This window comes from Myotis myotis, unplaced genomic scaffold (assembly GCF_014108235.1).
Source record: "Myotis myotis isolate mMyoMyo1 unplaced genomic scaffold, mMyoMyo1.p scaffold_m19_p_20, whole genome shotgun sequence".
NCBI classification, from domain to species: domain Eukaryota; kingdom Metazoa; phylum Chordata; class Mammalia; order Chiroptera; family Vespertilionidae; genus Myotis; species Myotis myotis.
The window spans coordinates 21,194,602-21,209,073 of NW_023416325.1; the positions used below are offsets into that span (position 1 = coordinate 21,194,602).

At 42.4% G+C, this 14,472-nt stretch overlaps 1 protein-coding gene across 9 annotated transcripts in view; it reads right to left on the reverse strand.

Moving 5' to 3' along the window:
- Positions 1-14,472, reverse strand: part of CIT (citron rho-interacting serine/threonine kinase) — a 167,737-nt gene that overhangs the window by 64,594 nt on the left and 88,671 nt on the right. For all 9 annotated transcript variants that reach the window (XM_036353436.1, XM_036353435.1, XM_036353434.1 and 6 more), the window contains 6 exons: positions 13,756-13,875; positions 7,906-8,076; positions 7,594-7,644; positions 7,042-7,095; positions 4,320-4,460; positions 2,332-2,457 (listed from right to left, as the gene is read on the reverse strand). In XM_036353436.1, coding sequence (XP_036209329.1) covers positions 2,332-2,457; positions 4,320-4,460; positions 7,042-7,095; positions 7,594-7,644; positions 7,906-8,076; positions 13,756-13,875 — 663 coding nt within the window. The remainder of the gene's footprint in view (positions 1-2,331; positions 2,458-4,319; positions 4,461-7,041; positions 7,096-7,593; positions 7,645-7,905; positions 8,077-13,755; positions 13,876-14,472) is intronic.

Below are 14,472 nucleotides of genomic sequence, written 5' to 3' on the forward strand. Positions count from 1 at the left end.
GACTTTTTTTTTTGAAGTGGGAAGTAATTACGAGAATTTTGAAGAATAAAGAAATTATACAGGGTATGTTCAAAAAATGGGAAAAAATACTTCCAAATTCACATGCACATATAATGTTACTGATCAAGCTTTTGAAATTCTAAAGTCTGCAAGCATTGGCTTTGCTTTGGGGGCCAGTGAAGTGTTCAATTTTAAGACCAGGTACACAAAATCTGTTGTAATCTAGCAGATATGATCTTGAAAAATTGAATATAAACAAAATTTTAATTAATAAAAACATAATTTAAGGGCTTGCTGTGCACTAAAGGATCCTCTGCAATGACTTCTTTTATTAAAGCAAAAGACTTTGCTATATAATGAGATCCCCAATGATCTGTGTTGAAAGTTCCTACCAAATAGCAAATATTTTAAAGCAGATGACATTTTGGGATCTGCTGCAAGCTTCATCATTATATAACAGTATTAAAGACCACCTCTGCCCATGTCCTAGATACTTCGCAGCCTAAGCACAGGGTTCTTGAGCAAAAGGCACCTTCCAATAAATGAAGTCACAGCCACAGAGGAACTTGGGCAGCTGGCAACATACATTCAAACAAAGAAATATGCTTACTTTATCTTTGTTATAAATAACTTGATAATCTTCCTTTTGTTAGTTTCAGTCCTCATAAGATAGCACAGGAATGGAAATCTGAATCTAAAACAGGTCAAGAACTCAGATACCTGAGACTGGCAACTTTAAGACCAAATTTCTGGTCTATACATGAATGGGAGTTTACGATATATAACCAAAGAATGTGGAGCTCTATTCTCCTCCATAGTAATTGCAAATGACCTTTGGAAAGCAGATATGCTAAAATCTGACTTCTTGGCAGTTTGGCATTTTTTGTTGTTGTTGTCATTTTTTAAAACATTATCTTTTCTATATGTATTGGATCAAACTCTTCAGTCCTGTTACATAAACACTGTTGTTCGCTGCTATATTTCCAGCTCCTAGAACAGTGCCTGGCACATAGTAGAAGCTCATTAAATATTTGTTGAATGAATGAATGAACACATCACCAGTAAACAGAGAAACACTTTGCAACCGCAAGAGACTTAACCACTTCATTTGCACAAAGCAAGGGATAGTGGTGGTGGGATCTCGGTGGGGCCTAATTTTACTCACAATAAAATTCACACACTTGACAATTGCCAAGAGAAACTTTGATGACGGAAAAAGAGAACGGAAAGGGTAGAACAACAGTCACATTTGCCTTTGCGTACAGACATATATATGAAGACTGTGTGCCCACACAAAACAATCGAACCAATTTCTCTTTCACCTATTTGCTCAAGAGCATCCATACGCTCGTGAATATATACAAACATAGAAATGTAAAGTTTTAAAGGGTGTTTCTTTAAAAAATATTAAGTACAGGCCTATAAGTTGGCTATTCTTGAGTTCATATATGACTCATTTCCCAGAAGTGATGCAGAGAGAGAGAGAGAAAGAGAGAAGTGACCTGCTCACCACCTCGCCTCCTGTGGCAGAGAGAAACAGCCGACTACTCCAGAGTCACTTCTGGGGCGGGGGAGGAAGGAGCTATGAACAGACTCCAAGTCATCACTAAGTGGCATCAAATTCCTGGCTTTGGGACTGAGATCCAAGGGGAGTCCTTCAAAGGTTCCCCTGCGTTCCACCCTGGCAGGCAAAACTTTAACCCATCTGCAAATACCACCCAAAGCCTTCCTGATTAAAGTTAAATTGGTCACCAGAACTGAAAACAGAATCATGATTACAAAGCTAAAAAAAAGACCTGCTACATCTAAGGAAATTGAAAAATAATAATAAGAACCAACTGTGGCAGAGAGAGTGAGTGGGTGAACATTGCTATGACAAATACTACTCTTGAGAAAAACAATTCCGCGTGACTAATTTCTTCTCCAAAAACAAGAATCTGGGCTTTGGTCTTAAAGGTCTAAAGCCCTACCGTTTTTTTAAATTGGCAATGCAAGTTAACAGCCATACAAAACCCTGCTCATAGGAAGGAAATGCTCCTGGAGAAATCTACGGGAAATAACAGAGTATGCAAATCCATAATTTAAAATGCCAGGCAGTAGCAAACAGAGCAAAAATAAAAAATGTTTACGGATCTGTTACCAGTGCTGAAATGTCCAACATTTGATTATTCATACTGTTCTCTGATGTGGTGTTCACTGAAATCACTTCTCTTAATTCACCTACTTGGTGATACCTCCCCTCTGATGGTACTTAATGCTTCTTTTTACCCCCTTCCCTCTGCAACCTCTAACCTGTTATCTTTTAACTTTTCAGCTTTGGTTCCCGCTCACCAGAATTTTATCAGCCATCTGCTGGATCTGTTGGGATTTTGTCTGGATGTCATCCTTCAGTCTGTTTTCTCTACGCTCCATGGTCTCTAGCCTCTTTACCTTGTTCTCCAGAGAATGGCGACGTTCCTGTAGATCGTGAATCAGAGAGTTTTAATGGGGTAACCGCTACGGGCATAAGGCCTGCACTCGAGGCGGGAAGAGAAGTCTCAGGCACCCGCACCAACAGCGAAGAAAATAAAGACTCTAGAATTCAAGTACTTGGTTGTGAAGGTTACAGGAGTGCATTCATTCATTCAAATATTTACCAAGCACCTACTATTTGCAGAAGTACCATACTAGGCATCACGGAAAATACAGAGAGGAAGCCGACATAACTCCTGCCCTTGCAAAAGGTAAGACAAACACAGGTAAACATAATATAGGTTAAGAAGGGAAGAGCCATAAAGCAAACAGGTACAGAGTGCTGTGGAAGGTTGGAGGCAGGAAAGGGGACTTTTTACCCAACAGGTGAGGGGAAGAGTCACAGAGACGTGAGTTCTGGAATGGTCCGGGACAGGGGGAGGGCAGAAGAGGAGGACGGAAGACCTCTCAGACAAAGGCAGGCATGTTAGCAGAAACACGGAGGTGGTCAAGAGCCAGGTTAGGCCCCAGCTGAAGCCTGGAGCAGCTACATCTTCAGATGCGTGATGGGGAAGAGCAGGAGAAAAGGTAAAATTCAGAAAGGTGGGTCAAATAGTTGTGAGTGTCATGTACCAGGCTCAGGGCTGCGACTAAGATATATGGAAGTCCTGAAAGGTTTGGGATGGGGTAGGGGTTGTTGATGAGCCTTCTTCTGAGTCCATGAGTCTTACTATATGAGCTAGCTGGGAGGAAGGAAAGACCGGAAGCAGAAGGCAAAAAAAATCACTACTGCCCAGCAAAGAGGAAGAGGACCTGGTCTATGAGGAGGCCGACAGAAATGGCAAGCAGGGGATGAACGGAGGAGACAGGGCGGCTGTATTTATAGGACTGAGTAGCTCACTGAATGGCAGGGCCCACAGGTCCACGGAAAAGCAGATACGATGTCAAGGTTTCAAGCCTGGGGTGACTAGATGAATGATGGTGGCCCTGACCACCATGAGGAAATAAGAAGGGAACTCAGTTCGTGGGGGAAGACCCTGAGTCCATTCTAGATTTGATGCACTATTCAGATACCCAGTCCAGAGGTCAGGGGAGCACTGGGAAATACTGACTGGAAATGGGTGAGGATGGCCCCAAAGAGACATGAGCAAGCAGGGTCATGCCAGCACGGTGTAGGGAAAGCAGAAGGGCGGCAACAGGGACATGGTTAAATCAACTGGCACATCACTCTGTAGAGCAATCACCACGGAGCTAGGGGAGATAGACAGGAGAAAAGGGGAAGTGTCACTTTTTATTCTATGCTCAGTATGTTTTAAGTTTTTGACAATGAGAAGACACTCGTATGTTTGCTATATAATTATATAAACGATTTCAACAACAACAACAACAAAGAATCTGAGGGCGAGAAGACACCCAGAAATTCAGATCTGGGAAGTCATCGACACGGTAATAGCTGACGCCTTGGAAATCAGTGTTATTATTACTGTGGGGAAAAGGCAAGGACAAACAAGGGCACAGAGAGAAGAAAGAAAAACTCAGGGACGGCGTTCGTCTCCTATACACACATACACAAATCCTCCCAGATGAGTGAGCAGGTCAGAGGAAAACAGAAAGGAAAAGCTTTCATCAAAACATCTTTCTACTTGAAGCTGCTGTGACAAATCTTTCTTCCCCTTTGGGAAAACATTTCCAAGCCTCTCCATTTCAAAAATATTTGCAGAAGGGAAAACAGTTTGGTCAGACATAAGCAAGAGGTGGCTTTGCAGTTCCTCTCCCTTGGCACAGCCAAAGGCTGCTCACTGTCACTCCCACGTGGCCACGCCAGGGTCCAGGGTCAGCTCAGCAGGGACTGGCAGTCCCCTGCTCACCTCGGCTTCCACCAGCTTCTTTTTTATGCCTTCGGAAGAATCCTCGCGGTTCTGCAGCTTCTCCAGCTCGCGCTCGGCCCGCTCCTTCGCCTGGCGGATGTTCTGCAGCAGCTCGGTGGCCTCGGTGCTGGCTTTTACGGCCTACCGGGAAAGAGGGAACAGGAGGTGGATGGCCACGTTTACTCCATTTTCTAAATGGGGAAAATCAGGGACACTAGGAGAATGTCCATTTTAAAAAACATATAAACATTCATTTTATTATGAAGTTTGTCTAATTCTAAGATGCGCGTACATATTCTTTTAACATTGCTGAATTTGGAATGCATCCTACACTGAAAATTGACGGCATTTTTTCCATCTCGGGGTATGTGAGATAATGGTGCATCTGATGTGAGATAATGGTGCATCTGATAGTCATTATCATCTTAGATTCAATGCAATGTAGTAATGCAAACACAAAAGTCTAGAAGGATTTATCTACCCAGGTAATAATGTATTTACCTCAAAGCATTAATTTTCTCCTCATTTAATTATCTCACTTTCTAATTTTCCTATAGAGAAATTGTACCACATTTACAAGCAAACAAGATAAAAACAGTAATTTCAACTATTTTTCAAAGGGCACAACACCCATAGTGTTCATGGTAATTCACCAATCCATGTGTTGTTGTTTTTTTAAATAACACATTTTGAAGTTAATTTTTATGTGGGTCTTCATTATACTTCTGCTCTTATAGCATCATTGTAAAGATCTGAGTTGAAGAGACCAACAACCTCACACTTAGTTGCTTTTTAAAAAAATATATTTTACTGATTTTTTTACAGAGAGGAAGGGAGAAGGAGAGGAATAAAGAGTTAGAAACATCGATGAGAGAGAAACATCAATTCAGCTGCTTCCTGCACACTCCCTACTGGGGATGTGCCCGCAACCAAGGTACATGCCCTTGCCCAGAATCGAACCTGGGACCCTTCAGTCCACAGGCCGACGCTCTATCCACTGAACCAAACTGGTCAGGGCAGTTGCTTTAAATTAAAATTTAAAAAAGTAGAAACTCAAAATTTTAAAATGGAAACTGCAAGAAAACTCCAGTTTCGAGGCCAGCACTGTCCACATGAGAGCCACTAGCCACGTGTGGCCCTGGAGCACCTGACAGTGGCTGGTGTGACTGAGAATTACATTCTTTTTAAAAAGTATATATTTTTATTGATTTCAGAGAGAGGAAGAAAGAGGGAGTAAGACAGAAACATTAATGATGAGAGAGAATCATTGATCAGCTGCCCTCTGTATGCCCCCCACTGGGGATCAAGCCTGCAACCTGGCATGTGCCCTTGACTGGAAATGAACCTGGGACCCTTCAGTCTTCAGGCCAACACTCTATCCACTGAGCCAAACTGGCTAGGGCAGGAACTCCATTCTTTATTTAAGTTCAATATATTTAAAAACTGAAATAGTATAAATGTCTTAATATTGACATACACGCTACCATGATATATTGAATTAAATAAACTATACTATTCAAATAATTCCACCTGTTTCTTTTTGTTTTTCCTAATAAGCCTACTAGAATATTTTAAATTGCATCCGTAGCTGATAATTGTGGCTTACATCACACTTCTATTGGAGAGCACAGTTCTAGGTGAAAACAGGGTTCCTTACGCAAGCTACTAGCTAAAAGAGACAGTAAAGGCTTTCATTAGTGGCTCAAGAACAGGCAAGAAGGGAAGAAATGAATAAGCAAAATGTGGAAGATACAGACAATGGGATATTATGCAGCCCTGAAGAAGGAAATCCTGTCAGATGCCACAAAGTCGCTGAAACTCAGGATGTTATGCTAAGTGAAATAAACAGTCACACAAGGACGAATGCTGTGTTATTCTACTCATACGAAGCACCTAAAGCAGTAAGACCACACCAGCAGAAACACAACATGAAAAGGCGGTGCCCAAGGCAGGGCTTGCAGGGAAGGGGGATTTGTGTTGGCAGGTATGGAGTTTCAGTGCTGCAAGATGGACAAGTTCTAGTGCTCCATGGTACAACACTGTGAATGTACTTAACACTATTGAACTACACACTTAAAATGGTTATGATGGTAAATTTAATGTTATGTTTTTTTACCACAATTTTTGTAAAAAGAGTAAGTAAGAAGGAGTTCTCCTACACTAAGCCAATAAACACATTCACAAGCATCCACAAGGCATGTCTCAGAACCACATTCATTCTGGCTCTTTTGTTGGTATTTCCAGGGTTCAACTAGCACAACCTTTTCTGGATGCTGTCAACCAAACTCCCCCCTCCCCCCACCAGGAGACGCTTCCTCGGCTCCTTCCATCTTCCAGTGCACAGCAATGCTGCCCACAGAGTTTCTCATTGAAAGCAGTCTGGGTCGTGAACAACACATGCTTCCCTTACACATGTGCAAAATGGGGAGCCTGGCCCCACGAAGGGAGAGAAGCCGGCTTCTTGGGTTCTGTCACAGTATAATTAGAAATTTTTCTTTAGACTCTCACACAGCTTGGTTTTCAAAAATAAACACTGCTGACACATCTCAAAAGAAAAAGTATATTAAGAACTCATATTTCCAGGTAATAGCTCATTCCCCCTGCACTTTCCCCTGTGCTGGGTGACTAAATCTGTTTCTTTCATCGTTCATGCCCAGAAGGAGGTAAGGTAAAGTATTTGGGAAGGGGGGGTAGGTTCCCAAGAAAATCCCCTCGGGCTTACCTTCTCCAGCTTTTCTTGGAGCTCTTGAATTTTGAGCTGCTGCTCAGCATTGATCTATAATTAAAATCCCAGGAAATAAAGCAAAAGGCAAGTCGGTATTAAGGTCTTGCTACATTTACTGCAGTCCTATTTTCTTGAGGTTCCTGTGGGGTCTTTTTGTTTTGTTTCCCTGTACCTACTAATGGAGAGGAAAAACAAGTGCCTATCAGAAAAGACTGAATGTCCCAGAGCAAACCTCCAGCATACAAAATGGCAAAAAGAGAATCAAAGTTGCCAGTGCCTTAAAGGCAAAGAGAATTTTCACATGCATTTTATTGAGAGTCTGGATTTTTTGTTACTGTGAGCAGACATGACAAAAAAAAAACACGATGTCTTTTATCCCTTTAGAACTACAGCTGAAGCTAAAAGTGGTCACCCAGAGGTTGACCATCAAAATAAACCTGGAAGGAAGTTCTCTATTCATTACAAGAGAATTCTTCCCGATGACCGGCCACTGATAGTAACCTCTGAAAGATCATCTACCAAAACAGCAACATCAATAATGGAAAATACCTTCTCCAGTTTGGCATATTCTCCCACTTCAGGCTTCCCTTGATCCTTCGCCTGTAATTTAAAAGATATGACATAACGGGCAGTCTCAAGAATATAAAGTCTTACAGACAACAGTACCTCCTGTACTTTCTTAAGTCTCGGTGATCAAAGTAATGATGATGATGATGACAACAAAATATCTTCTGTAAAGACCAGGACTTCCCAACGTATCCCATTATTCCTAAATGTAGACTCATCAGGCTAGTACTCCCTTTAGTCTTGCTAGATCATCCCTGATTCTACCCCAACACCCTCCTGGTGGGTGGCTGCTACCTTCATCAGTTTATGCTGACTTTCTGTCGCTTTCCGCTTGAACTCTTCGGCAGCGAGCCTGGACTCTCTCAGCTCTGATTCATAGAGGTCACTCCGTCTTCTTGCCGAAACCAGGTCCTCTTCCAACTGGTTCATCATTAACCTCATTTCTTCCACTTGAGCCTGGTACTCCTAATGGGCGGACCATGGAAGAAAGGTGAACTTGAGAACTACTAAAAGAAATGACGGGCAGTGAAGAAGGACAGACATTGGCCACAGAGGGAAGACAAAAACTGAAAAGAGATTGGCAGAGAACAGACCCAGAGAGAAGGTGAGCAGACAGATGGGCAAAGGGAGAGGCGTGGGAGGGTGAGGAGGGAGAAGAGAGTATTAAATCTTTAAACCGTCTTAAAGTGGAACATGTATCACTAGTAACACCATTTGGAACACATGTGCCTATAATTAAGATCCTTTGAGCAAATAATACCACAAGTAAGCACAGAACCTTAAGGCATCTGCAACACAAGAGAGCTGAAAGGGATGTTCTTTAAACAACTGGAACAAACTGCGTATGTGTAGCTTTCTTCCAAGGGTAATCGTTTCTATAGATTTGTCCTTTAGAAGTCATGTGCTCCTAACGTAATTAGATATGGTACTAGTTTTAAAATTAACCTTTCAGATTGCTCAAGAGGGTAATTGGAAATCTCAGTGGAAAGAATCTTGGAAGGTGAAACTCATCATGTCAGTTTCTCACCATTAATTTTTCTGGGCCCAAACTGAATGAAGAACTTAACATTGCTCTTGAAATACAAGTCACCCTGAAATTTGCATGAGTCAGAAAACACTGACTCTGGTCAGAATAACTTGTGAGAGAGATTCCAAAGAAAGAATCATCTTGTTCCCTCTAACAAACCCTTTCAAGTGATCCAGACAGCCTGACCTTTTTCAAAATGCATTTCTAAAATCAAAACAGAACATCTGAATTGAGGCTTTTCAAAATTGGATTTACCAGAAGAAATGGGCAGTTTTGAAAACTTTTGGTCAAAGTATGAAAATCATCTTTATTAGCAAAATCAAAACTTTTATATATAAGAATTATGAATGAGCACTTTTGCAATCCAAGATGCCTTGGGGTGGGGGTAGGCAGACTATAAAATGAAAGAACAAGGAACTGAATCAAGATTGTCTTTGACATTCACTATATACAGTGAACATCTATAAGACCTGTTCTAACAAGCAATAATTGAAGAGGTATCAATTGAGCAAGGATATGTATGTTTTAAATAATAAGGTATAAAGCAGACCTCTCAGCCTATTTTAATAGGCGATCTCCCCAGTGCACACTAAAGGAGAGGTGATGTCCTATGAAAACTGGGTAGTTGTCATGCAAGCACACCTCTAACTATATCATTGGGAGAGGGGAAATGAAGAAAAAGCAAGCCCTGAGTGGAGCAGCCTTATTTCACTTTACTGAAAACTATACTGTCACTGAAGGTCAAGCCTAGACGTCATGGGGCTCCAGGTTTCTGGATGGTGCACACTAAGGGGGTGATGTGGGGTTATATAGCCAAAGGCCTTTATAACCTGCTCACAATTATCTGAACTCACGGAATGGAACATGAGCCAATTATGTAAAACGATACATTTTTCCTTGGGTTTTTCCAGACCCCTGGATGCATTCTGATTATCATGGCTCTGAGTACTGTGCCTTCCTGGACCCCCTTCTCTCAAAAAAGAAATAATAACAATTTTTTAAAACTATATTTTATTACTGTGTTCATATAAAGACAAAAACATGATTATCTATGGAAAGTTTCTTTGACCTAAAAGCTCAATTTTTTTTCTTTTAAATAAAAAAATTTAAATATTTTATGGGCAACTACAAATACCATCAGTCCTACCCCACAGTCACAAATACCAAACTGTGGAGGCAGCTGAGTTGGGAGAAAATCTTGGGCATCTTATCCCGAAGCTCCCTTTCCTTTTCTTTTTTTGTTTATCCTCACCCAAGGATATGTCTCCATCAATTTTTAGAGAGTGGAAGGAAGGGGGAGAGACAGAGAGAGAGAAACATCAATGTGAGAAAAACACATCGATTGGCTGCCTCCCATATACGCCCTGACCAGGGCCGGGGAGCATGCCTGCAACTGAGGTCTGTGCCCTTGACCAGAATTGAACCCGGGACCCCAGCTCCCTTTTCTTCCTTGAACTTGTTAGTGAGAAAGGGATGTAATGTTTGCGTTCTGTCGACAGCGAGGACAGAGCAGCTGTTCATCCCCCCAGCATCTCTTTCCTGAGCCGTCAGCACCCCGGGGAAAGAAGGCAAGAATCAGGCAACATCTCCGTCAGCTCTCTGAGCTCTTGGGGCACTCAGCCTGCTCAAGCATCGACGAGAATTCTACCTCACTTGTGGAGCCGCTGTTATTATGCTGCAGACTTCAAGGCAATCTCATAAATCCAACAGCTAATGCCTGCTGCAGGGAGAACCTGAGGGAAGGTCATCAGGTCTGTCTCCAAGGGCAGCTGGGAGCGGTCCTGTCTCAGCATGGGCAGAACTGCAGGTGGGAGCTGAGCGGGATCAGAATGGGGACCACGGACAACTCCCGCGGCCTGCCTAAGGTAAGTGTTCCGGAGGGAGCTTCCGAATTTTGTGGGAAGGAAGTCAGACGTGGTCCTATTCAGTGAGAAGCATCTTCCGTGTTTCCTGAGCTTCTGCTTCCCTTCCTGAGGCGAGGGCGACGGCGGGGGGGTCAGCGATTGCTGGTAAAGGTGCATGAATCAAACCATCACGGGAGACTCGGGTGTTATTTTAGACCAAGTCCAAATACTCTATAGGGGGTGGCTAAGTAGAAGCAAAATATTAATAAAATAAAGAGCCGTATAGAAATTAGCTTTTGAGATCAAGAGCAGGTGAAAACTGCCAAACCTGAGAGGAACCACCATGCTGCAAACCAATTACAGACAGTCCTCGGGCTCTGTCGGACTTGACATACGTTGTTTCGTGTTATGTCGCCATCTCCCATTTATTAAAAAAAAAAAAAGTTCTATCATTTCGACGTATGTACATATGTGCTTTATGGTTTTTATTATTTATTTACCACAAGTAAAGGTCAGGAATTGTTATCTTTCTTTTAAATCTTTTTACTGTTTCACTTCATTACTGCTGTGTGTGTGCTCCATGTGAGTGACATAGGTGCTTATGTAGGTGGGTTCCGACTTGAAAATCACGTTATGTCACGCCATAGGAACGGATCTCCGACGTAACCCGAGGACTTGCTGTACTAGGAGCTTGCTGAAAGCAGGAAATGCTTTTCCTTTTTTGGTCAATCCTCACCCGAGGAAATTTTTCCATTGATTTTTTTTTTAGAGACAATGGAAGGGAGGGGGAGAGACAGAGAGAGAGAAACATCAATAAGAGAGAGACACATCAACAGGTTGCCTCCCACATGTGCCCCAATCTAGGGCCAGGGCTTACAACTGAGGTACATGCCCTTGACTGGAATTGAACCTGGGACTCTTCAGTCCACAGGCCAACACTCTAGCCACTGAGCCAAAGTGGTCAGGGCACGGGAAATGCTTTTTCCTGGACTGCAAACATCCTCCTCTCACAAAACGTCCCCGAAGTCACTTTAATAAACCCTTTTTCTGGTGAGAAGTAAAATCAGACAGCAAGAAGTGTTCTTTCCCCACTGGAACTTTTAGCAGTCATTAAATCTAAAACTCCACATCATGCCAACTGCGATATGAATCACAAAAGACATTGCTTTGAATTCAACCACCTTTCAAAATGTTCTGTTAATTCTGTTTCTGTGGAATTTCATGGACACCAGCTGCTCCCTCTGGTGGCCAAATATAGCTTTAATTTCCCCAGGATGTCAACCAAGAGCAAATTTCCAAACACATTGAACTAATGGGAGAAAAAGAACCCCACCTCTTGAAACTTTTAGAAAGAAAAACCACGTTGGTAAAAGGGGCAATGAGTCACCTGTCAAAGCAGTTCTTTCAAACTGAGTGGGCTGGAAAAGCTCTAAGATTAGCATTGTTCAGACACCTGCTAACCAGATTTCTCCGCTTCCTATGCATGTTTACTTACAACAGTTTAATCAAGCAAGAGGATAGAAACCAATCATTTTTAAATATTAAGGTGATTGGATTATACCAACAACACCCCCCAAACAATCATTCTTTCTTTAAAGAACAGTGAATGGATCCGATCATTTGCAGAAGTTTCTTATATTTAGCACCACCCAGATGGCTAAGTTGGTGCTACCCAGAGACAAAAATGTTCATTTCCATCAGTGTTTACATTGGGTTTTCTGAAGTGAATGAGAGTTGCCTGGCAGCTGATAATTCAGTTCTCCAATTGCTCATTACCATCTCTTCATGAAAGTTTCTATTTACAGTTTCTTCAAAGGACAGAAAAAATCTATGCTAAAAAGGAAACAATGAAGCAAAATAAAAAAAATGAACAATCTCCAAAGAAAACCCTTTTGAAGGGGGCGGGGGAAGTGGGCTTTTTAAAGGTCTCGGTGCTCTTTTCTGAATACACAGGATGTAGCTTTCTGCACTCAGATTTGCTGTTAATCTCACTCAGTCTTACCTCTTCTTCTAGACCAGTGGTCGGCAAACTGCGGCTCGCAAGCCACATGCAGCTCTTTGGCCCCTTGAGTGTGGCCACAAGGTTTCAATCGCACTGTACGTGCGCACGTGGTATTTTGTGGAAGAGCCACACTCAAGAGGCCGCAGTTTGCCAACCACTGTTCTAGACTATTTCTTTACATTTTATTTATATAGTAAGTTTTACCTACTATGAATTATTCTGGCTTCTCTCAAAAACTTAAAAGTGAAACTGAAAAGCTATAAAAACCTTTAATTTCTTTTTAATGATCTAAAGCAGAGGTTGGGAAACTCTTCCTGTAAAAGGCTAGATAGTAAGCAATTTCAGCTTTGCAGGCCAAATGGTCTTTGTCACAACTCCCCTCCACCACTGGAGCAGGAGTAACAGATATGGGCAATACGTAAGGGAATGAGCATGGCTGTCCACAAAAACCTTATTATGGACACCGAACTCAGACGTCCACAGACTTTGCATGTGCCATGAAATATTACTCTTCTTTTGATTTTTTTTCCACAATTATTTACAAATGTAAAAGCCATTCTTAGCTTATGGTCATGGAAAACAGATGGTGGGCCAGACTTGCCCCAGAGGCCACAGCTGTCCTGCCTTTGCTCTAAACCTAAACTTTTCATAGAAAAGAGCAGCCATTATGGGCACAGATTTCAAAAGAGCTACAACCAAACACTCTACAGTTTATATCAGGGGTCCTCAAACTTTTTAAACAGGGGGCCAGTTCACTGTCCCTCAGACTGTTGCAGGGCCGGACTATAGTTTAAAAAAAAAAACTATGAACAAATTCCTATGCACACTGCACATCTTATTTTGAAGTAAAAAAACAAAACGGGAACAAATACAATATCTGTATTTGCATGTGGCCCGCGGGCCGTAGTTTGAGGACCCCTGGCTTATGTAAATATGGGGTAGCTGGAGGGGGGTTAAAGAGAAACCAAAGGACTTACATGCATGCATATTAGCATAACCAATGGACACAGACACCGGAATGGGGGGGGGCTTGCCCGGGCTAGGAAGGGATGCGGGGGGAATCAATTGGGGAAAAGGGAGACATATGTAAAACTTTAGACAATAAAAAAATAAAAAGATTTAACCCTAATGTAAAAAAATAAAATAAAAAATAAAGTTTCCAAATGACCTACATCTCTCCCCCTTTCTCTTTCCTTCTCTCCGCCTCTCAAACACCCCTTCCTGAATGAGAGGTCGGAGCCGCCGCCCTGCTCCCGGGCAGGCAGTCATACCTGCTCTTTGATTTCCTGGAGCTTCCGGCTCTGCTCTCTGATATCATGGAGAAGCTGCAGTGCTTTGTCATCCTCCTGGGACACCTCCATCCGTGCTTGCTCCAAACTTCGCTTTAAGCTCTGCAGAAAGCAAAAATTTTAATAGGGATGCCCTGCGGAGCCTGCTCTGTTTGAAAAGATTCATTAAGGGAGCTGCAAGCTGCTTCGCAGACAGCAAGACGGTGTCAGGTGATGGACCAAAGTCGACAACTTCCAGTTGGTTGCTGATTCCAGTTTTCATCCTGTAAAGACCCCTGGGTTCAAGAAAGATCATCTCAATCCTGTGACCTTATGATCCAGCCTGCAGCTACAGCAAGCTGTCTCCTACCACCGTCTCCCTGACCCAGCACATACTTACTTACATGTTTAGGACTAAACACTAATAAGATCCCTTAGCTGTTATAACCACCACTGGGATAGTCACAGAGTCTTGTCTGTAATAACAGTTATTCAAGGACATGCTAGTATATAACTCTTTCAAAGTAGCAATGACTTCATTCTCTGCCCTATTGTCCCTTGAGACTCCAAGTAGTCTATTTCCATCTCCTGGCTTACGTCTCCTGGATACCTTTCATCCATAAGGTTCCCTCAGTGCTTCAGTGGCACTGAAATATATATCTGAAATACATAGCTGAATAACTTCACCCACCACTGAAAGGCAGCCAGATCTGGAATGGA